Source organism: Lagenorhynchus albirostris, chromosome 2 (genome assembly GCF_949774975.1).
Source record: "Lagenorhynchus albirostris chromosome 2, mLagAlb1.1, whole genome shotgun sequence".
Classification (NCBI taxonomy): Eukaryota; Metazoa; Chordata; class Mammalia; order Artiodactyla; family Delphinidae; genus Lagenorhynchus; species Lagenorhynchus albirostris.
Genome location: NC_083096.1, coordinates 126171277 through 126196403, shown reverse-complemented (window position 1 = coordinate 126196403; position 25127 = coordinate 126171277). Strand labels below are relative to the sequence as shown.

The 25127-nt window shown below is 35.4% G+C and overlaps 1 protein-coding gene across 1 annotated transcript in view; it reads left to right on the top strand.

The window, feature by feature from the left end:
• The window catches only part of LRRC7 (leucine rich repeat containing 7), a 507812-nt gene that overhangs the window by 191582 nt on the left and 291103 nt on the right, over positions 1–25127 (top strand). The window contains exon 3 of the mRNA XM_060142541.1: positions 9851–10053. Coding sequence (XP_059998524.1) covers positions 9851–10053 — 203 coding nt within the window. The remainder of the gene's footprint in view (positions 1–9850; positions 10054–25127) is intronic.

Here is a 25127-nt window from a genome sequence, read left to right as displayed (position 1 = left end):
GGATTAATCAAGATACTTAATGTGTAAATATATAAAATGGATAAAACTCTAATATTTTCTTTTAAAGCAATTATTACAATGTACAAGTATGAATTTATTTGCTTAATTTTTTGTTCAATATTTATCTCCCTCACTATCCAGGAAATTTATTAGAACAGGGAACGTAGCTCTTTTACCCACTGTTTTTTCCCACCATATAACCCGGTACCCAGCACATTGTAGACACTTAATAAATATTTGCTGCATAAATGATTGTAAAGGAAAGATGTCTGGAAATAGTATACTTTCGTACTGTATTACTTTGGGCAGTACTACTAGGAGATAGTATGGATCTGAACTAGATTGAATGGTAAGGAAAGGAAAGGGAAGACATTGAATGTCTAATACAGAAGGAAAGAAAGGAGTAGTAAAAGATGACTCCAAGGTACAGCATTAAGAGAATTAAAACACAACTAATCAAAGCAAGAAATCAAGAGGGAAAGCACAGTGTCTGGTACAGAGTAGGAACTTAGTAAATATTTTTCACGTTCTCCTTTAGACAAGTTGAGTTTTATTTAAAGATAGATGGCTCATCAAGCAGTTAGAAACTAAATCAGGGATGATGGTTTATATTAGGAATCATTCATAGAAAGAGACTTTCTGAAGTCAGTGGTTGAAAATTCCTGGGAAATATGTGAGGAAGGAGAATGGAAACATTGCTATTCTTAAAAGAACTCACTTGTCTAAAGGCAGAATTAGAACTATTAGAAAAGCTTTTTCTTGGTGCCAGACACCATGCTTTCCTTCTTGATTTCTTGTTTTGATTGCTGATGTGATAATATCAGCATTAAAGACCACTAATGTGTTTATCCTAATAACAGTCCATTGATCTTCGTGAAGACAAACTGGTTTCCTTGTAATGATATCAAATCAAATTATGGATAACAATTTCAGGCTTTCAGATATTGTAATGATAAGATGAAAACAAACCCATGAAATATGAGTATTTTTGAAATGTGAACATTTCAACAATCAAAAAACAAACAAACCTCAGATGCTCCACTTGAAGTCCAAGAATCACCATGTATGTTGTCTTGATAAGGGAGTTTTAGAGACTACTTCAGATTAGGTAATGGTTTTAAAGATGTTTCTTGAAGTAGGACATGGAGAGAGTTTGGCAGGTTTCCATATCCCTGTGGCACATTTAGTGAAGCAAAGGGTTTCTCAGTGAATAAATTAGAAACATTTGTCATTTGAAAAATGTAAGACTGTGCCAACTAATGAGGACAGCCAGAGTATTTATCACAAGAAATCTTGGAAAGATTGAACTTTCCCTTATCCCTTTAACTTTCCAGGGATGAAATATTAGGCAAGGGTAACATTGGCATACATGGGTCTAAAATCCTAGAGAATGCAGTGGTACTGGAAATCAGGTGTTTTGATACATATATTCTTATTGCTTGGGTCAACTACTGTAGGCATAATTCTCAAGTGATTGAAATTCTCTTTGGTTTAAATTATGAATAGAGAAGGACCTGATGACTGTAGCAAATAAGTCTTTTTGCTGTTTCACCTATGTTAGGCCATGTTAGCAAGCCCTGCTACTTAAATACATTTGACTCAGGGAGAATGTTGAAAGGGAGACTGTTGACTGTATGCTGTGGCTATAGAAAAAGAAAAATTCCTTTAGCTATTCAATTCAGATATATATATATATATATATATATATATATATATATATATATATATATATATATATGATTCAAGAGAGAAGAGAATCCATGCAGTGAGAATCCAAAAAAGATAATACTCTTATCTTTGACTTAAGGAATTTATTGGAAGGATTTTAACAGGAAGAGATGAAAACTTGTTTTCCTCTTGCCTTTTTAAAACCCTTTGAAAAACTGAAAATCTAAGAATTCCTCTTTTGGGTGTTTGCTAAGGATAGTAGTAAAACAGGAAGTCTGGTTGCTTCTGAGTCAAAGTCCATACACTAGATGTGAAGCCACATGCTTCTACGGTATACTGGGAAATGGTCATGTTTCAGGAAAAAGCAAAAGTTGCTTCTATATATTATGTATGTAACATTTATGTGCTTTCTTGTATGTTATGCTCTACTTATTCTACCCTACTGTATTTTCATACTTTTGACATGCAAAAAGATGTTTAAACTCTTATCACCAGATAAAAGAACAATGTTATTTCCCTCACTGCTACCCCATCATTCTGTTTGCACCTATGAAGTAGTCTATGTGTAAATAACTATCAAGTGTGTGAGTGTGTGTGTGTGTGTGTGTGTGTGTGTGTGTGTTTGGTATAGAACAACTAGTAAACTCATGTTTGATAAATTCTCATATGCTGATCTATGTGTATCACTGTAAATGTAATGCAGGGTCTGCTAATGGGAAAAAATGATAACTTTGGGGTCAAGAAAAATGAGATCTAACCTCAATTCTACTAATCACTCTGTGTGTGACCTTATGCACATTACAGACTCACTAAACCTTAATTAGTTTATTAGTGAAATACAGAAAATAATATATGAATGCTTATTCATCAAGAAAAAAAGGTGATAAATTGTAAATTGTTTTGAAATTTTGCAAGGACTGTACAAATAAAAGTCATTATAATCATCTTTACTTACCATATTCATTTATTAATACAGTTAATGTTTTTAAAGTATCTACTCTGAACTAGATACTAAAGTTACTGAAAATATACAGTGTTTAAAGGCTAGACATGGTCCCTGTCCTCACAGAAGTTTCAATCTAGTGAACAAGATTGATTTGAATATGTAATTAAAATGTGATCAAAGGGTATGGCAGCATATAATTGAAACATATAGAGATGAGGACATACAGAGTTGGAACATATTAAATAAAGAGAGGCTACTTTCCCTTCTAATCTATTTTTTTTTAAAGAGCAAGGAAATGTACCCTGTGCAAAGGCAGCCCTATTTCTGAAGGCCCTAGTAGAAGAAAGATCATGTAGTCCTAGAAATGCAAAAGAAGCCATGAATAAGAAGAGCAAAGAAAAAAATAAGCGTGGTACCTGGCCAGGCTGCACAGAGAGCTGGGTGTGAGTGTGGAAGACAGCAGTCAGGCCAGAGTACCATTATTTTAAGCCGCAATAAAGACTTGAGACTGTCTGGAGGGCAGAGAGGAATCATTGAAGTATTTGAAACAAGAAGGTGACATAATAATGTTTGTGTTTTTAAAGGTCACCCCAGGTTCACTGTGATGGGAGAACAATAGAGAGACAGGTACATATGCAAGAGAAAATAGTTTGAACTATGTTGTTAGGCAGTTGAAATTAATAAAAACAGACCTGAATCAGGATATGTTTAGGCTATTGAAGGATTAGGACTTGGTGATTGTTGGATGTGGGAAGTGAGGGCATGAGAGGAGTCAAGAACATTGCCAAGCTTTCCATCTTGAGAAACTAGGTGAACTGTATTGCCATTCACTGAGACTGAGAGCACAGGAGGAGGAGGAGGATGTTTGGGCAGAACAGTAATTGCCAACACTTAGTGAATGCTTAAAACTTGAAGACACAATTCTATGAGCTTGGTATGTACTCTGTTATCTTAGAGATGACTAAATTGATAGAGGTTAAATATGTGCTGAGAGTCACACAGCCAGTGAGTTGGCTTCAGTGTCCAAGGTCTTGACTACGATGATGGACTCCATACCTTTGAAGAGCATCACTTCAATTTTTAACATGTTATGTTTGAGATGCTCATAAAACACAAAGTGGAATTGATGAGGGAAATAAATTTGAGTAGAAATTTGAAAAGATTTATAGCTATCACTCATCAAAGTTAAATGAAAAGAGTTGGGAAAGGTGAGTGAGACTATAAAGATTGAAAGGGAGAGAGTGTACAATTAGAAGGGCAACAAGCCTAGCCAGGGAATAACTCTCTAATACTATAAATGTCAATATTTGGTAGAGAAGATGGATCTTCTTAAAAGATTGAAATTGAGGAACCAAAGTGGAAGGATAAATGTCAGAAGATTGTGAAGTCAGGGGAGCCAAAGGAAGAGAGTTTCTGAAAGAAAAATATAATTCTCTGTCCAATGCTCCTAATAGGTCAAGTAAGAAGGGATTAAAAGTATGAAAGGGCTTAAAGGAAAACTTTCTTTTAAACATGGAAGTTAATCTCCCACCTTCCTTATTGACCTATACTTACAACCAAAATTGCACTAAACTAAAAGAAATTTTAAAATGCATATACTCACAAGGAGAGAGAAAATTGAAAAGAAGACACTAGGAGATAAGAGATTTCAACAAATTTTAAGAAGACAGGGAAAGAAGATGTAGTTTATATTCACGTATATAAAAAGTACATTGTCAGTTACATTATAAAGCACCCACAAAGGGATGTAGAAATTGATTTGCTTCATAGTCCTCCTTAGAGTCTTGGAGACAACAGGTACCAGACAAAGAACTGAGGAGATTTAGTACTGAAAATAGAAAAATCGACTTAAATCCTTATTTACAAAACTGCATAGCTCTTCCCAGTGAATTTAAGGTCTTTCTTCATCACCAAAGAATTCAGAGACGAAGTGATAGGTAAGAATCAGATTTATTTAGACAGAAACACACTCCACAGACAGAGTGTGAGCACTCTTGGAAGGCAAGAGGCAAGAGGCCTCGAAATATGGCATGGTTAGTTTTTATGGGCTGCATATTTCAGAGGCTAATGAGTGGGAGGATTATTCCAATTATTTTGGGGAATGGGCAGAGATTTCCAGGAATTCGGCTACCACCCACTTTTTGGCCTTTTATGGTCAGCCTTGAAACTGTCATGGCACCTGTGGGAGTGTCATTTAGCATGCTAATGTATTACAATGTGTGAGTAATTATGCTCAAGGTCCACTGGAAGTTGAATCTTCCGCCATCTTGTACCTAGTTGGTTCTCACTAGTTTTCATCATGTACTATGGCTATGTCATTCTTTTAAAGGTTGTGCCCTGCCTCCTTCCCTCCTGTTTCATAGCTATGCCTCAGGCTGAAGACCAGAATATTCTTTGGCTTGCTGCCAATCGTCCTGCAGTGATACCTATTATGCATACAAAGCTTCCAATTAGTTCTTTAGAGAGTCACTCTTCAATATTGAAGGACAGCCAGGGATCACCAGATATTTGTGGAAGACCCCTATCATGAAAAATAAAGATGAAACGAAACAAACAGAAAATGGAACTCAGAAAAAAATGCAAGGAGCAGGGGGAAAAGGCAAAAAAAAAAGTCTATAGCTAATATCTTCTTAGAGAAATGAAATGATATAGCGCCCTGAAATACAATCATGATACTGCTAAAAAGGAACATGCATTTAGGAAGCAACAACTAATTTTTGGACAATAAAAATATGTTATCTAATAAAAGATAATACAGGAGATGTATTTAGAAGATGAAGTTGAGAAAATCTTCCAGAAAATAAAATAAAAAAACAAAGACATGGAAATTACAAGAGAAAAAATAATTAAATTACCAGACATTTCCTACATTCAACTAATCAGGATTACAGGAAAAGAAAATAGAAACAATGAAGAGGAGGAGGAAATCATCAATTAAATAATAACAGAAAATTTAACACAATTTAACAATAAATGCTTCCAACGTGAAAGGGCCCATTTAGTACCCAGTACAATGGATAAAAACACATCAAAGTACATTGTCATGAGATTTCAAAAGACTAAGAATAAAAGTTCTAAAATATTTTGGGAGAGGGGAAGGTGGGCGTAAAACAGGATTTTGAATAGTAATAGAGCTGGATTTCCTGACAGCAACCTTAAAAGCTAGAAAATAATACTTTAAAAATGCCTTCTAATTTATAAAGAAAATTATTTCTGACCTAGAAGTATATATCCAGCCAAACTTTCAATTGTTTGTGGGTGAAATGAAATCATGTTTGTATATGCAGAGGTCTCAAAAATGTTCCTACTGTAGATTCTTTCTCAGTAAGTTACTGTATGTTATATTTCACCATTGGATGTTATAGTCCAATAAGTCTAGAAAGAAAAGACATGGGGTTCAGGAAGTAGGAATAAAACGGAAGGAAATATAAAATTCACAGAATGACAGTGAAGAGAAATTCCAGGATCTCACACACACACACACACACACACACACACACATATCAGGTCTAGAAAAGTAAAGTGACCACTCCAGACTGAAGCAGGAAGATATAGTGCTCCTAAAAGATTATTCCAGGGGGAAATAAGACAGATTACACGTTTTTCACTATATCAAGAGAAGAGGAGATAGGAAATTGAATTAATGAAAGACACATAGGGCTTCTCTGGTGGCGCAGTGGTTGAGAGTCTGCCTGCAAATGCAGGGGACACAGGTTCGAGCCCTGCTCTGGGAAGATCCCACATGCCGCAGAGAAACTAGGCCTGTGAGCCACAGCTACTGAGCCTGCGCGTCTGGAGCTTGTGCTCTGCAAGAGAGCCCGCGACAGTGAGAGGCCCACGCACCGTGATGAAGAGTGGCCCCCATTCGCCGCAACTAGAGAAAGTCCTCGCACAGAAACGAAGACCCAACACAGTCAAAAATAGATAAATAAATAAATAAATAAAATTAAAAAAAAAAAAGACACATAGACAAACCAAACAAAGAAAAAAAAGCAATTTTTAAAGAATAAGATGCAGAAGAAATAAAATGTGACTGAATTACAGTGATATTTATAGCTATAATAAAATAAGTACTATTAATTTAAAACAAAATTGCTATATATATTTTGGTTGGTTAGAAGTTTATTGAAACTCTGTTAGAAGAAATGTAAACTACCTATATATCTGCAAGGGAAAAATTAATGGAGTAGCACTATAATCAAGTTACTTAGAAATTTAAGATGGAAAAAAAGTTGAAAGCTATAATGTGTAGGGAGCATAAATCAGGAATGGAAGGAGTTCCAATTGAGAGATAGTCCATGAATCAGATACCAAAGTCATCAATGGGTTCTAGAGGTGGTAATGAATGATATGAAAAAGAGTAGAAAGATGTTACTACCAGGTAATGAGACCATCAGAGGAGCAGGACATTTTTTAGGATGAGAGAAGATTAATAATTTTTAGAGAGCAAGGGAGGATATCAATTCTACTTTCCAACCTTGAAGTGTGTTTAAGGTATGAGAAAATCAGCATGCTCCACTTTTAAAGGCTATAAGTGAACCATGTTTTAGTTGAGACTATGAAGGGGAGGAAGACTTCAGTGGAGAGGATCAATGAAGTTATTGATCATGACATAAGGCACAATTTCAGAGTTTAGTGGGATTGAAGGAAAGAGAAGTTGGGTCAGGGGGAAAGCTCAGCACATTGTAAGAATGAGACAAGGGACCGAAAAGAGGACCAGAAGAGCCTACATTTTTGATCAACAAAAGGGAAAGCAGTCCTAAGTGAATTAAATTGCAAAAGTCTTAGCGGACAGTGGATTCTCTGGCCAAATGGTTCAGGTCCAGGCCTGGATATTCTCTTTTTTCTCTTCATAATAAAAAATTTGCAATTGCAGCAACAGATGGGTATCAAGAAATAGCTACAAAGTTCAGCATAAAAGGGTGAGTGCAAGGAACTGGGCAAAAACAAAATATGAACAATTGATTCCTCACCTGTGAGTCATAGAGACAGACAGGATACACACCTTGAGCCAGCTTGACGGCATCACAGCTGGGTAGTCAATGTGGCTACTAGTGATAAATTAAAAACCTGGGAATTTTTCAAGACTTCTCCCTCTCTCCACAGCACCCCTTCCACCTCTCATCTAATCCATTACCCACACTTTGGATTCTGCTTCTTAAATACCTTTCCATTCTATCACTTCTCCCCATCCTCACTGCCACTATCATAGCCTGAGCCATCATCACTTACCTTTACAACTGCAATAACCTCAACAAATATGAACTAGGTACCTAATATATGTCATATATTTACTAGATGCATTTACTGGCTGCTTGATATGTGCTAGATCCCATGTAGAGATCAACCTACAATCAGGGCTTTCAAGGAAAGTCGAGTAAAATAAAAGTTACAAAACCTTGTGATTCAAGCTCCCAGAAATGAGAAGTGTAGGAGTTCAAGAGATAGAAAGTAATGGAGAGGAAAGACCATCTTTTTTAATGTTTTTAGTTAAACCTTCTAAAGATTACCATGTTCTTATAACCTTCTATAAGAGCTGACTCATGAACCTGTCCCAAAATATAATTTTATTAATTTCATAAGTAAAAGGAGGAATAAAAATGGCTTTGGGCTGCACTTTCAACATCTCTCAAGCATATTGTATTCATTTGCCTCCAAATTTGATTTAATCTAAGCCATTTCAAAACAAAATGCTATATTATTTTTGTGAACTATCACTACTTTCTGTTTCGGCAATAAGTTTATGCTGATAAGTAAAAACAAATCAATGAATAAAATGCGAGTTTCAAATTGATGCTCATTCAGTACTATGTCTGCAGATGGCAAACTGTGTACTGTTATTGTGAATTCAAAGATGAATAAGACAAGATCCTCTCCTTTAAGAACTCACCCAGTACACAAGGAAATAGTACACATAATTAGGAAGCAATGTGATTAGTGCCCTGGGAGCTCAGAGGAAGACACTATTCATTTATCCTGGAAGACATTCACAGAGATAGTGACATTTTAGTTAGAATGAGAAATTTTTCAAGCAAATTATCAGTATCTGTTGGTGGTTGGGGAGAGAGTCCCAAATGTATCCATCTATTCATTCATGAACTGATTTGTTCATTTTACATTTGTTATTGAATATCTACTATATGTCAAGAACCAATACAAATGTAAAAATGAACAAAACACAGTTACTACCCTCAATAGCCTTGCAGTCTAGGGAAAGAATGACATGAAAAACAGTAACTTTAATAAAGTGTTATAGATGCCATGATATCAATTTTGTGCAAGATTTCATGGCATTTGGTCATTTTAACCTAGAGAAAGACATGCCAGGATGTCAGAAATTTCTGCCATGATTGTTCTCTCCCATTAAAATAAAAGGATTCGTAGGGACAGATTCTTATTCTGAAGTGAAAAACTGTAGCTCCAATAGGAGCTTTGTTCAGTTCATCTCTATCCCCAGTACCTAGTTCAATGCTTGGAGCATATTAGTTATAATAAATTATTATTTTTATTTTTATTTTTATTATTTTTTTGCTGTACGTGGGCCTCTCACTGTTGTGGCCTCTCCCATTGCGGAGCACAGGCTCAGGACGCGCAGGCTCAGCAGCCATGGCTCACGGGCCCAGCCGCCCCACAGCATGTGGGATCTTCCTGGACCGGGACATGAACCCGTGTCCCCTGCATCAGCAGGCAGACTCTCAACCACTGCGCCACCAGGGAAGCCCAATAAATAATTATTGATTAATGGAATAAATTTGAGTCAAAAAGAGGATATCATAAACCTTATGGGTAAAACTTGACTATTTTGCAGAAATGAGAGAAATGTGATTTTCTCCAACAAATTCTGGAGGTTTATGTTCTGCACTGCAATTTGTATAAAATTTTTAAAAAAACATATAGTTCTACGTTTCAAGTGTGAATGTAAGCATTGTGCTAAGTCAGGATTGTATTCTGGCCCAGTTCTGCCATTCCAAAACTGTGTGATTATGGGATTCTGACCCTTTCTGAATCCATTTCTTTATTTGTTAAATGGGAATAAGAACATGTCTTTACATAGCTTGGAGAGCTATTTAAAGATTAAATGATCTATTGCATGTGCATGTCTTATGTAAACTTCTTTAAGGCATTATATAATTATAAAATATACAACATAAGTAAATTTCTAAGCTTTAAATATTATAAGAATGCCTTCCAAAGGCAGGTAGTTAAGCAGTTGGTTTTTTTTCTGTTTTTCTCTAGTGCAGTGCCTGGAGATGACCACCAAGCGGAAAATCATCGGCCGTCTGGTGCCGTGCCGATGTTTCCGAGGTGAAGAAGAAATCATCTCAGTTTTAGATTACTCCCACTGCAGCCTTCAGCAGGTGCCAAAGGAGGTCTTTAACTTTGAACGGACATTAGAGGAACTTTACCTAGATGCCAATCAAATTGAAGAGCTACCAAAGGTAAGTTTTGATAACCTAAAATATATACTTCAAATGAGTATTTCATAACTCCAGAGACTTGGCATAATGATAATGCTAACTACAGCCTTCTATCTAGGTAATTGACAAATCATTCAAATTAATATAACTTTTCCCAATATTCTCATTACCTTTTAATGTGACTCCGTTTGCAACTTCATGTAATATGCCAATAACCAATTGAACTACATTGAAATCATAATTTTATGTAATATGCCTTTTTATTTTAACTGAAGATGATCTCCAAGAAAATAACAGGTTGGTAGGTTGAGATCAATAGCTTATGTTTAGAAAAGAAAGGGAAAATATGGTACTCTTTATTCCAGAACTGAAAATTTGTATGTTGTATGTTAAGGTGACATTGTTTTAAAACCTTGAATTATATGTTACAAGTCTAAGAAATGCTTTTACATACACACACACACACACACACACACACACACACACACACACACGAAGAGTCAAGTATACTATTATGAAAAACATGCTGTTATTTCTAGAATTTGAAATTTTTGGTTATTACAAACATCACTGAATTTATATGGCATACAACTTATACATATAGTGTAGCTAAAATTTTTTAACTAATGTCAAACTTTACACACACATACATATGCACTGCCATTATGATCTTGTGCTATGCAAAGAAAATGTCTCCTATGACCAGAAAACACTGGAGAGATTAGTTACAGCAGACTAAGGCCACACAGCAGAAGGTTCAAAATCTAAATCATTGGATCCTATTGTTCACCTAAATAAGTGACTCAGGTTAAGTAGCTGGAATGGCATTCACCCGTGAAGAACTTAATGGCTAAGAGGGGGAAAATGTCATGCAATACATTTCCATTGCTTGCGCTAAAAAAACTGCATGTTAAATATCCAAGAACCAGAAAAAAAAATCTCCCATCAAAAAAACTAAGTTAATATCAAAAGCAGAGTAAAATGCTCTGATCAAAAGGATTTTTGAATGATTGTTTTCATTTAGGATAATGGATTACAGTGTTTATATAACACTTCAGAGACAGGAACTATTTAATGTGTACTTCAAAACCAATATCCTTCATTTTTGACCACCTGTGTGTATGGTGTCATCTTGAATCTTTGCCCAGGAGGGCTGAACCAGACCTAAAAGATTTTGGCCATATGGATTAACATCCAGATTGCACATAAGTGGAGGCTGGACTGAAATGGGCTGTGTCTTCCACCAGGCTATGAATTACTTGAGGGTAGAGGGAAAGATCTTATTCATCTTAGATGAATCTTTCATTCTTCATCTTTGACTCCCTGTACAGGAGGATACATGGTGACCTTCACATAATGGATACTCAATCTATGTGTTGTTACTGCTAGATGAAACAATGCAGAGAACTTCATGTACTATAGGACTTGATTAGTAAGACTACATAAAGTTAAGCAATTCATAAATGTGGCATTTAGCTCTAATTTAAGAAATTAAGCACAAAGTTTTGTTTTTTTTAGATCAGGTCAATCTAGAATTGCCAGATGAAATAAAGGACATCCAGTAGAGTGTAACTTTTAAACTAAAACACAGGCCATTTTTCAGTATAATTCTATCCCAAATATTGCTTTGGGTATACTTATACTAAAACACAAAACAGTTTGTTATTTCTTTGAAATTAAAATTTAACTGGGCATTTTATATTTTTATTTATTAAATCTGGCAGCCCTAGGGCAGTCCAGCCATTTAAAATCTTTTTCTAGATGCATGCAACAGAGTCTGTAAGACAAATAGTAAAAATATGGTTAATTAATCAAGTACATACTCATTTAATATCTACTCTGCTACACAGTATTTGAAGCTTTAGGGGGGTTATAATAGAAATAAATCTCAACCCTTGCTCTCAAGGATCTGGCAACCTAATCACAGAGAAAACTGAAGCGTTAGAGGTGAATACACAATAAAGTATAATCAGGGCCAAAGAACCAAATCCTGTGGGAGAGCTTGTGTATAGAGAAGAGTTCCACTCTTGGAGGGGATGGGGAAGGGCCTGACCAAAAAGTACAGATGCAAAAACTAAGATGGAATATATGTAGAGGGAGAGGAGAGGAGCAGCAAAGCTGTGAAGAGTCTGCAGCTGCAGGTGCAAGTGGGCAAGTGCTGACATATGTAGGTAGAGTAGGGAGAACAGAGGGAACCCAGATCATGAAAGGTCTTGAGAGTTACACAGCATTGTTTGGCTTGATGCATCAGGCAGAAAATGCCATTGGAGAGTTTTACATATCAAGTCAGTCACTAGGGGCTTAATGAAGAGAGCTTGGATTAACAATAAATAAAAATAATACAAGTGAACCAAGGATTTGATAACACTTTTGCAATGTATTAGAATTCAGGAGAAATAGTTGTCTTTTGTTATTGGTATGATTTATGTATTTCAAAGACCTTTCACATAATCTCTCAAGGTTTCTTTGACTCCCAAAGTTCAATATTATTAGTTTCCTAAAACAACCCTGTAAGTTCCTTTTTTCTAAAGTATCTGATATTGAGATATGATCTAAATTATCTGACTTGAGATTTGATTACAATAATACATGGATATATTTGTGCATTATTAGAAAAATAGGTAAATTAAGAAACAAAAGGACTGACATATCAATTAGGGCTCATTATGTGTGTTTCAAGTAATACAAAAACCAATCCAAACTGATTTAAACAAGAAATAGGCTTGATTGGCTCACATAAGTGGAAAATGCATCTCAGAACAAGCTCCAGACTTGGTATGTTTCTATTTGCTTTGTGTGGGATCAGCTTTATTCTGAGGCTGGCTTTCCCTCATGGGGCAGAATGGCTAGAACTGTTCTAGTGTTCACGTCCACAGCATCCCAAATTAGAAATTTTTGGCCTCTGAAAACTTTTTCTTTTTCTGAGAAGGACGAGAAGTGTCTCCCCCAGAATTCTTCAGTTAACTTGTCCTTAGGTCTCATTGACCTTAATTGTGTCACATGTTCATTGTTGATCCAGTCCATTTGCTATGGGATCCACTATGTCAAGAAAAATGAAATTACTCTAATTGGGTTAAACAATGATGGGCCACCTCTGTAGAGTTGTGCTTACTGGCAGCAACACAAGGAAATGAGGTGGAAGAACTGTTGGAGAGATTACCACAATGTACACTACAAACAAAATGCTATAAAATCGCTGTTTTTCAAGGAAAAGTTCCTCTTAATCAAAGTTTGTAAGGACTTGTAGGCAAAGTATTGAGCCCTTAGGGGATTTAAACCTTTCAAAGTTAGATTAAATGAAGTATTTTTTTGTCTGCCATCTTATTTTACTGTTTTCTTGGTATTATTTTGACGTTATTACCATTGTGATTTGAGATTTATTGAGTAATGAGATAACTATTTGTATTCTTAATATTACATTACGGCAAGAATTACCTTTTATACATTTTAATAATTATTTTCATTCAGATATTTTATACTGAGAATGTTCTAGCTGGCCAAGAGTCTGTACTGTACATTCTTATAGAGCAGGTAGGGAACAGAGTCAAGGTTAATGGCATTAGGAAAAGAATGTCAAGAGTGTGTCAGAAAAGATGCAAAAAATAGATATGAAAGAACAGGTAGTGTTTTGATTAGGAATAGTTCAATCTGTGTTGCTTAATTTTTTGTAGTGAAAGGTAAAAATAACATGCCTTTCACACAGTGATAGAAACCCACACAACTTATAATTTAGTACTGCTTTGCTTGTTATTTGGAACTGGAAACTTAAAATTATAGACAGAGTAAGAGACGATCACATATGTATATTATATATGAAGTAATAGAGTGGGAAGACAAATGTGAAAAAAAAGAGCAATAAAGAGAAAACCTACAGAGAAACTTCTTGAAACTGAAGAGGAACTTTAAAAAAGATTAAAGAAATAATTTTGGTAAAGTCAATATGTGACCAAAATTGAAAGACACAGAGTGAATTTGGTAGAAGAGGTTAATTTATCCATGTATAAAAGAGGATGGGACTAAATCTGCAGTACTGTACTTACAAAGTTTTCCCCATATAAACTACCCAGAAGTATTTTAGAGATTAAGAATTTAGGATTTGGACTCAGACAAACCTGGAATTAGATCCTAGCACTGCTAATTGGTTGGGAAGGTATTTTATTTTCTGAAAGCCTCAGTTTCTTCAGAAACTGGGAGAAACTGTTTAGTTGGAAAAATAATATCATCAACTCCTGGGATTATACAGATAGATAGATAGATACATACATACATACATACATACATACATAGGTAGATACATAGGAGGGTAGGGTACTTGGTGTGATAATGTTTGTGGAGTACCTGCAATAGAAAAAAATCAATAATTGGTATTTATCATTCTCCTCCCATAGATAAAGGAAATTTTCCATGTTAATTACCCTGGGTACAATAGTAAGATTTTGTAACATTTCAAGATAGTTCTGGGTATTGACTCTCTCAAAAAATGTTGTGACATGATGTCATTTCTAACTGAAATCTCCAAAGACATCTTCTAGAAAAACAATCCTCTGCCCATATTTGGTGATAGGTTATTGACCCAAATAGCTACACCTGCACATTTGTGAGGGCTAATACCACCACTTCCCCAGAGAATTTCCTTGATTCACAGAATCATGTTATGTCATTTTTGAGTAAATGCAACTTTGGGAATTATTTTATTTAAGCCCTCAATTATTATAATAAGCAAATCAAGGCCAGAAAAGTTAATTAACTTATCTTAGGCCACATGGGATATTAAATTCCTATCCAAAACTAAAACCAAAGACTATGTGTTAGTTAGGATAGAAGAGCTTATGCTACGGTAACAAGTCAAAATGTATCTCTAAAGTTTGGCTTTGTGCCCCATGAGTGTTGCCAGGGACCACTGCTTTCCAAGAACCTATAGCTAGTAACTAGTCCAACTGTGCCCCCAGTGCAGAAATGTCTACCTCTTATTTCTATTATAATAGTCATCCAACCTCTTCATGAACCTTTCTATTATGGAAGAAGTCACTCAATTAAGAAGTAGACCATTGTATTATTGGAAAGTTCTGCTTGTTAGAAAGTTCTGCAGTATGTTAATGGTGTAGATCCATTCACCTATCTATCCATCTAAAACTTGGCTGGGCACTCAGAGTGCTACTAAGATTATTAAGGCCTGCCTTCCCTGGACGAGGAATTATGCTTCTGGCATTACTGCCTTGATCCTTAAAATATTTTAAAGGAATTCAAAGAGTCCCTTAGAGTTCTGTTTTGCCTTAGAGTTCTGTTTTCCAAGACAAGTTTCCAAGTTCCTTAGACCACTTTTCAAGGACATGCTTCCCAGATGCTTCATCATCTTAACAATATTACGTCTAGTGTAGAATATTGTCAGTGAGCTAAGAGATGCTAGAAAAAACAAGCACCTCCATATCGGCAGTTGCTTATTCTGGGAAGAAAACAGACATTGAGAAGCCAGGTGCCAGGCAAGGGCTACTGAAAAACACTTGCATGGTGCTCACGATTCTGTGTTGACCACTCATGCAGGGCTGTATAGCTAAGACATTGATCATCCAATATAGAACAGAGAAAAATTTATCAAAGAGGGATATTTTAGACTGGTGAAAATTTTGTCATGGCTTGGATCCAGTCATTGGCCATGAAATGGAAGAAATCCCCATGGACTTTTAAGAAAATAAATAAGCAACAAAAACGTACCTGAATCATTTGCCAGCATCCAGCAGGTAAAATAGAGCTCCAAGTTAATGACCAATGAACGGGTTCTGACAACTATGTTGGAGTTGTTTGTGCCGAGCCTATACATAAAAGCCAAGCAAGCTCTCCACTCAGAGATTTGGTCCCCACTCTTTCCTCTGCTAGTGCTGCTCTTCCACATGGCCTGCTGCTTCATTTCCTTCAGGTCTTTGCTCAAGTATCACCTTCCTAGAGAAGCTTTACCCATTATCTTACACAAAATAACAATGCCCACCACTGTCACTCACTTCCCCAACAAAACTTTAGGCTTAATTATATCTCTAGAAGATTTCGAGTACAATTCAATAGTGTTAACCAGTAGTAAGATACTGTGAAATAAGTTTTCATTGTTATAAAACATCGGCATAGCTCCCTCTGAAACAGTGTGTATTATTTTGCAGAGTAAGACCTCTGACAGTGGCCAGAGGTAGGGAAAGACAGGAAATGTGGGCACATATCTGCAGAGAACAGAGAAAATCAAACTTTCTCATTTAATTTGTTTTTTTTCCTTTTCTTAACTTTTGATGCTGATTCTTGGGGTTGAAGTGAGGTGAGATAATTTTTGTGGCTCCTCCACAATCCACTACTTAATATAGTACACTCTGCATTTTTTCTTACTCCCAAACTCTAAGTACTTTATCCATATAAAATAGAATTTCGACATAATATTTTCCCAAGTTAAGGAATGTGCTCTTTGACTCTAGAAGCAGTCAAAGGAGGGATGTCAAAGAATATACTTTTACATGATGGTAGTAGAGGGTGGAAAAAGCCCTCTAAAATTCCTTTCACAATTAACGTTTTGTGATTCACTCATCTGAGATTCATTTTAAATAGATAAAAATGATGAACAATATAAGGAAGTATTCTGACAAACAGAGTAGTGACTGTAGTTACTGGTTATTATCACAGAAGTACTACAGTTAATGTAAATTCTGAAGAGAGAAGACCTAGGTTTAACACAAGTTCTGAAATGAGCTCATCATGTGACTTTAGACATCTTACTTAACCCCTTTGAACCTTACTTTCCTCTTCTGCATTAGATGCTAACAAATTTATTTCTGCCCATCTCCTAGGATCGCCGTGAGCACCAAATAATATAAAGTACATGAAAGCCCTATAAAAACGGCAAAGTGATATATAACTCTTGAGCTAAGAGAAATAATTTATTTTGATAAGAAAGGGCATATGTTTAATGAAGTTGATTGGCTTCTTTAACATAAATTTAGACAAATACAGTACTACAATAACAAGAAAATGTTAATTGGTCAACAAATGGCTATGATTTACTATTTAATATGGATTTACAGTTGTGTCAGTTTTTGGTTTTATTTTTGTTTTTTTTTTATTATAGGCCATAAAAAGTATGGTAAAGATGAACATTTATTCAAAATATATCTCAGGCTCAAAATCAATAGGAGCCTGAAGACCTTTACATGAAAAAAAAAAGGGTAGAAACCAAGAGAGCTCTGAGTTGCTGCACAGAATTCACAGCACAATGACAGTATGGACCACACACTGCTGCTCTTGTGAGGAGTGTACCTCCAAACACCCCCATGTAACCATGACATTTATTCAAGATTCAAATTCCAGATGCCTCCCAAAATATTATTATACAATTAAGGATGATCTTAAAAAGAAGGTTGATGTTCTAATGGAAAAAGGGAAATGGATTCCAGACAAGCCAAAAAAAAACAAAGTGTCCTCCAGTATTCTACACATCATATATCTGCAATTTTATTGATTCTTTCTTCTTTTAATTCACTGATGTCTGATACTTAGAATTTGGGAGCCTGAAGCCGTGTTTTTCTTACACCTTTAAATAAAATTGTTTGAAATCAAGGGCACTTGCTTATTTTGTGAGAAGTCTAATGACATCAAAGGAGCCAGAGAAGAAATGTTTTAGGGGGACAAATTCTGAGTTGCTTGTTCGTAATTATGATTTGTTTATCAAAGCTTGAATGATCATTGATTATTTTTTTCTTCTACTCAAGAGGAATCTTTCAAAGTAAAAGAAACTACTTAAATCACTATAGTTGCTGATTAAACAATTGTCAAACTATAGTTGCTGATTAAACAATTGTCAAACAGTTGTCAAAAAATATGAAAAGATTTGCTCTAGATTAAACATGGGCTAAATTTTCAAATGCAGAATATAAAAGCTGCCACTTCTTTAATAAAGTTGCCTCATTTTTAAAAACAAATTTCACATTAACAGGTAATTCCTTAAGTGTTTGTCTTGTAGAAACATAGAATTGTCTATAACCATGGCATGTTACGTAAGTAGCTCCACATATATCTATGGAGGGCTCTCTGAAGATCCAATAAACGTGAAAAGAATGGCCTTTTCCAACTCTCTTACTCCCTCAAAGGTGTTCAGTGTGCATAGTGTGAATTTACTTTGTCCTCCAGCGCCAAAGGTATAGAATTCATCTGAATATGATAAAAACCATGTCCAAAATAAAACTGTCACATGAGTGATGCATAAATAATCAAAATCTGACTGTTTAATCTCTTGCCTGGAACGTCTTTATCCAAATCTGTTCTTTTATTGCAATCATTTTGGCATTCAAATGTGTAGGTTTGTTTTTTTTTTTTTTCAATAAATAATGTAGATGGACTCTCTAGGGGCCCAAAGGGAAATAAGATGTAGGACAAATTTATAAAAAACATTGTTTATATGTGGAAAACTTTAGATATTTTTTTCTTACTCAGGTTTCTATTTTTGTTTACAATGTTTTATTGTTTTAAAAGTTGATAGTACCAACAACTCTTTATTATGTGTGTCAGTGAGAAACTGGGTCTTCTGTAGTAGCCCAGTCAGTTTTTGAACTGTTTTATCTTCCAACTAAAGACTTACTCATCCCATCATTTATTGCTAACCTTTACCCAAATATCAAATCTCACTGAAATTTCAATGAAAATGAAACTCATTTGCTGATTTTTACTGCCAGTTTTTTGGAAATTATATAAAAAACAAATTTTAGGTAAAATATATCCATTGATTTGTTCATTCATTCAGCAAACATTTCCTGAGTATCAAATATGTGTAGACAACTCTTCTAGAGCTGGAGATACATTATTGAGCAAGACCAACAACTTCCTGTTCTCACAAAAGTTACATTGTTGCAAAGAAGGAATGAAAATAATATTTAAGAGAAAATGTTAGATAATGGCAAGTATCATGATGAAATTAAAGCAAGGAAATTGCTGAGAGACTGCTTTAGGTTGAGAGGACAGTAGATGCCTCTCTAAGGAGTGACCCTTTATGTTGTGCTTTGGATGACAGGGGGAGTCAACCATGCAGATCTGAGAAAGAGCATTCCAGGCAGAGGAAATACTCTAGGGTAGGAATAAATGAGGCATGTTCAAAGAAGAGAAAGAAGATGGATGTGTAATGAGTGAGGAGAAAGCTGTATAAGGTGCAGTAGGAGATGTAGATAGACAGTGGGGCTAAATTCTGTAAGTTCAAGCAAGCGAGGAAAGGGCTTAAGATTTTATCCAAAGTGAGATAGGGGGCCACTGAAGAATTTTTTTAATGGTGATCTTAAATAACATATATATATATATATTTTTAAATGCCACTTTGGGTGCAATGTGGGAATACATTGTGGTAAGTTAAGAGTGGAAGCAAGGAGATTAGAGGCTACAGTAGTTATATGGGTGAGAAGTTGGTAGTTTCAACTAGATTGGTGGTAGTGAAGAAAATAGAAGCATGCTCTGTAGGTAAAGTTAATAGGATTTGCTATTAGAATGGATTTGGGAGATAGGAGATTAAAGCCTGAAAAGGAATTTAGAAAGTTTCCATTGATAAATTAGGAAAGCAAGGAGATAAAGAGTTGCTATGGATATTGGAGGAACCCATGTGCTGTTGTCATGGAAGCTAAGAACAGAGATGTTTTAAGAGAAGAAATTGACTTAGATCAGAAGAGGTACCATTGTACTTGCTAGTATAGAAGTAATTGGTGACCTTGATAGGATTAGTTGGGTGGAAACCCAATGAAGTGGGTTGAAGAGACAATGGTGGAGATATATATATATATATACATATATATATATATGATATATATATATATATATGAATGATATATACATCTCTCTTAAGAGGTTTTGCTGAGAGAAAGCAGAGAAATGAGACAAGCTAGAGAGAAGTTTGAGGTCAAAATAAGCTTTGTTTATTTGTTTTTTAAGATCAATGACATTAAAGCACATTTGTACACTAATAAGAATAACTTAGAAGAAAGGGGGGAGAAACTAAATGAAGGAAATTGATGGGATAATTATATGAGCAAAGTCCTGAAGGCAAAAGGACACAGGATACACAGAATGCATGAAGGGGTTGCCTTTGAGAGGAACAGGCACATTCCATCCATTTTAATAAGAGAGAAGAAAGAAAATACGGGTACAGATGATGATGATTGGTAGGACTTAAGGGACATGATGGATATTGAAATTTAATTCAAATGATAGTGGTTTCAATATGTTAAAGAAATACTGGAATCAGTGAACCAAGAAGATGACAAGTGGCAATCCTACTGTGAGCTGAGAGCATAGGAGAATGAGGTATGCGAAGCTTAGGGTTACAGAGGAATATAATTTACAAAGGAATTAAGGTTCCTAAGTATATAAATTACCTATATTTTGTGAAGTTTTTCCTTGAAGTGGCAGGTAGTTGAGAAACAGATGCAAAAGCCAAGTTCTTCTAAACTCGTATTAGCTCACATGCCTGGACCAGTGTATTAGCAGTAGAAAAGGAAAAGAAGACAGATGGAAGAGGTAAGAAAAGAGCAGAAGACAGGAAATTCAACATTTATTGAGCATCTACTCTGTGCTAGGCACTTCATATGAAGTAGCTCTTTTGTCCTTAGAGCAACTCTGACAAATAAGTTTCATTATCCTAATTTTAAGTCCAAAGACACTGAAGCACAATGAGTTTAAAAGAATTTACCAAATGTTATACAACTAGAAAATGGCAAAGTCCATAGAATAGAAACTATGGACTAGCAATAGAATGTTACTCCAAATCCCATGTCCTTTCCACTTGACTAATCTGAAAGAAGACCTTCCTTCTAGAATTTAGCATTTGTCTAGACTGGAGGATAAACAAGAAGAAGGAATCAAGGATGATATAATTTTCAAGTTAGAGAACTGATACAATTAAAATGATATTAAAAATGATATTATTAAAAATATATTGGAAGGGGCTATTGTGTACAAAAACATGACAAATTCTGCTTTAGATGCAAAATGTGAGCTATCAGACGAGCATTCTCACAAAGACCCCAAAAGATGCTGAGAGATCTCAAACTGAGCCTCATCGGAGCAAGGCTGGCAATACAAACCTATCTTTCAACCAGAGATCAGAAAGAAGCAGCCATGTTTTGTTTGGCCTATTTTTGAAAATGAGCTGTACCCAACTTGTAAAATACCAACTTTTACCAAAAAAGTCCAGATTCCTGGCCTTTATTTTTTTTTAAAAAAAAAAAAGGAAGATCTGGTGGTGTCCATATGCTCAGTTGGTAGCAGTTAGGTGGGACTTAGTGTCTCATATCAATAGGCTCTTTTGATGGAGCAGATCTAGTTTGCCACAGATCCCACTCAGGCTGCCCCCAACAATGAAGTTACCCATCTAGGTCCTATAGGAAATTGAGTTTGAAACCAAGTATGTATATTCATTAATTTCTTCATGAAATAATACTTACTCTGTGCCAGATACTTGCTAGTCACTGGGAAAATAATGACTGAATGGATTTAGATACTCTTTAGCAAGAAAAACAGACATTGAACAAGTAATTGCATCAAGTATGTTTCATGCTGTCTACTATGATGGGTGGGACACAATGGGTGTTTTGGAAACATTCAGTGGAGTTCCCCCTGAGGAATATCATTGCAACTAAGACACAGGTAAGTAAGAAACTGTAGGTTAAGTATTGCTTAAAAATGTAGTGCAAAAGAGACAATAGGAGAAATGAGGCTGGAGAAATTGTAAAGGCCTTCCATGCTAAGATATAGAGTTTGAATTTTATACTGAAATTTGTGGAAATTCATTTAAAGTTTTACCTGGGTAGCAGCAAGATCAGATATATATTTTAGAAAGATAGTTCTAGCTGCACTAAGAATAGACATAAAAGGTTAAGCCCAGAGGCAAGGAGACCAGTTAGGCAGAGCTTGTAGGAATCTGAGAGGTGATGGTGGCCTGGCCCAGGGCAGTGACCCTAAAGATTACACAATGGACACATATTGGAGAGGATTTGGGGAGGCAGAATTTACTGGGTTTGGTCATCTGTTTGATATCTTGATTTCTGGGTAAGGAGAAAAATGAGTCACAGGTGACTCCCAGTTTTCTACTAGAGGATGTGAAAGTGAACCGAAAGAAGGAAGGTATGAGATCCAGGAAACCAGAGCCCAATTTAGTGGAGTAGCAAATGAGTATCTGTGGAAGCCATGTGTGCATCACAGTGACAGAGCTATCTGCCCATACTGGAGCTGGCTATACTGGGTGCAGGAGTAAAATCCTCCAGAATAAAATGTGGGCCTAGCAAAATCTGATGTACTTTAGCATTTTGAAATATTACTGTTGGGCATTTGACAGAGCTGCTGGAGCATTTGGAAACAATTAAAGATATATGCATAGAAAACCAAGCAAATAAAAAGTGAAGAAACTTCAGGGGGAAAAAAAATTATGAGTTAAAAACAAACACAATGTGCAAACAAACATTACTGATTTAACCAAAAATTCAGATGTAAGTATACTGAGAAGATGAAGAAAAAGAGAGTGATGGTGGTTGTGGTGGTGCAAAGTGATATGACTTTTCAACTGCAATATATGAAATAAATAGGCAATGTCTGCAATTGATAAACAAGAAGTAAAAACACATTGTGTTCTCTAGAAATATAGATGAAAATACAAGAAATAGTATCTTAAACAGTTTAAAGCAACTACCTTTAGAGGAGGAATGATAAGATGCAAATGATAAGATGCAATGAATTGATATAATGCTTTTATAAAAATAAAAATTAATTTCAAAATAATAAAAAGAAAAATAAGAGAATTGAGCTGGAATAGAAGAAGCACCAGGGGTTAACCTTTTGGTAGCATTGACCAAATCTGACCATATTATGGTACTTTCTTTTGAAAATGATCCATAAGACACATTGGTAAATGTGAATGTCTGATGCTCAAGTAAATTATAAGGTATCATTTGAGCAAATTAAATGACATAAAAAATGAAAACATAAATTTATAAAGGAGGGTCAGTATCTGCTATCTATTCTTTTCAATTGTTCTTATAATAGTTAACTGATTAATACAGGTTTTAGTATTATTCATTTCCCAGCTACGTCCTTAGTATACGAAGTGGTTCTAAATCAGAGAGAGCATTCTACTAATGCAGCAATTTGGACTCCCAGAATGGAATCAGCCTTTAGGAAATTGATGGAGGATTATTTCTCTAGTGTATTTTTTTCCTAAATTTGCTTCATTTTTATTTGCTTGGTTTTCTATATATTGATCCTCTAAATTTCTAGAGAAATAATTTCTCTAGAGTGTTTATGAGGCTTAGAACAATTTCATGATCCAATTCTTGACCAGGGACTCCTGGGAAGTCAGGCTATTCTCAACTTGATATAGAAACATGGGATTATGTCAGTGTGATTACAATGAAGTTGACCTAACATAAAACTGACCTATAGTAATATGTAAAAATCAACATGTGAACATTTGCTTCCAAAAATTAGTACAGATATGTTAGCATCTACTATAGCATACACGTAGTATATTTTTCTAGATTGACAATTAAGTAAAATATTTCTAAGAGAGAAAAGTGAATATGTTATGGAATCAAACACAAAATTCATCTGAATTATGAAGACAAAAAATTGTTTTGGTTGTATTCTGTTGTTAGAGATGCTGATGTAGGTGGTAAAGAGGCCCTTGACTAGACTCCATAGATAGTGAACAGTCAGGTGCTGAGTGCTGATGGAAAAGAAGAGAAGCCAAGGATATGAATAATGTAAGCTCACAGTTTTTGCCTGCTGGATGGTATATTTAACTTCAAAGGTCAGCTCCAAAATTTCACTAGAACTCTAGTTGCTGAGATGAAGAGCAATTAGCAGTGAAATGTCTGGTGTAGTGGAAAGCTGTAGAGGTTTAGAATCAGGCAGATTTAAATTTGAATTTGAGTTTGGGGAAGGTTTTCAATCTCAGTTTCTCCCCCATCTAGGAGATACCATCTACCTTGTCGGACTGTTTTACCTACATCTTATTTTTGTTAACTACTGACCTTGTGGTAATTTTTCTTCATTGTTATAGATTAAATAACATAACGTACGTGAAGTGAGTATGGGGCCTGGCAAAGCATAAAATCTTCAACAAATGTTGGCGATTTTTATGAGCTGTAATACCATAAAGAAAACCAAAAACTTGACTTTCTTCTATAAACTGAGAAATGATAGTATCATTTTGCAGAAAGGAAGTTATTTTCTTTTCTAAATTAATAGTGATATAAAAAGAGAGAAAATCTTTTGCAGATATCTTTTCTTTCAAAATTTATGTGAAAATTAATTTTAAAATTAATTTTCCTAGAGATTTTATCCTTTCTATACAAAGAGATGGTTTGCTGTTTCTGTAATGAACCCAAAACAGCAATACATGAGTTGAATCTTGACCAGAGATTCCAGAAAATGACAATAGTATCTCTCTCTCTTTAGAACCTTTTTGCTGCTTCTTGATTTCCTGATAACAATGTAGCCTTGCTGTTGATTTTTCATTTTGGCATGTGTGCATGCTACTTGACTACCTAGAGAGTTTTCTGTTTTCTTTAAATTTGAAGTGGATGATAAACGTTTGTTCTCTTTTTTTTTTTTTTTTTGAGGTGGCAAAAAAGGTTAATTGTGTTGAATTTAAGTCCCATGGCTCTCAGTTATCTCTTTTCTGTGTGGCAGTGGCCTTTGATAGGAATAAAGTTTCTCTTTCTTTGTTCTAAATAATTAAGAACTGACTGCATAAACGCTTGCATATATGTTCACCACGTGAATTTACTCATTAACATTCATGGTGGCTGCTTCTTCACTGCCCGTGAAATGCTGCCATCAGCCTGCAGGGAAACTGCCTCCCGAGAACTGGAGCAGAACCAAGGCCAGCAGGGCGGGACGTGGGGAGGTGCTGGCAGACAGAAGTGGGAACTCTGTTTAGAAGCATAGTCACGGAACTGAGGGAGTGAAGGCTTCTAAGGAAGGAGTGATGACATGGTCAAATGGAATAGGGAGGCCAAGTAAGGCAAAAACTAGATAATCCATTAAACGGGGCAATGAAGTTTCATTTGTGACTTTTACAATAACAACTTCAAGGG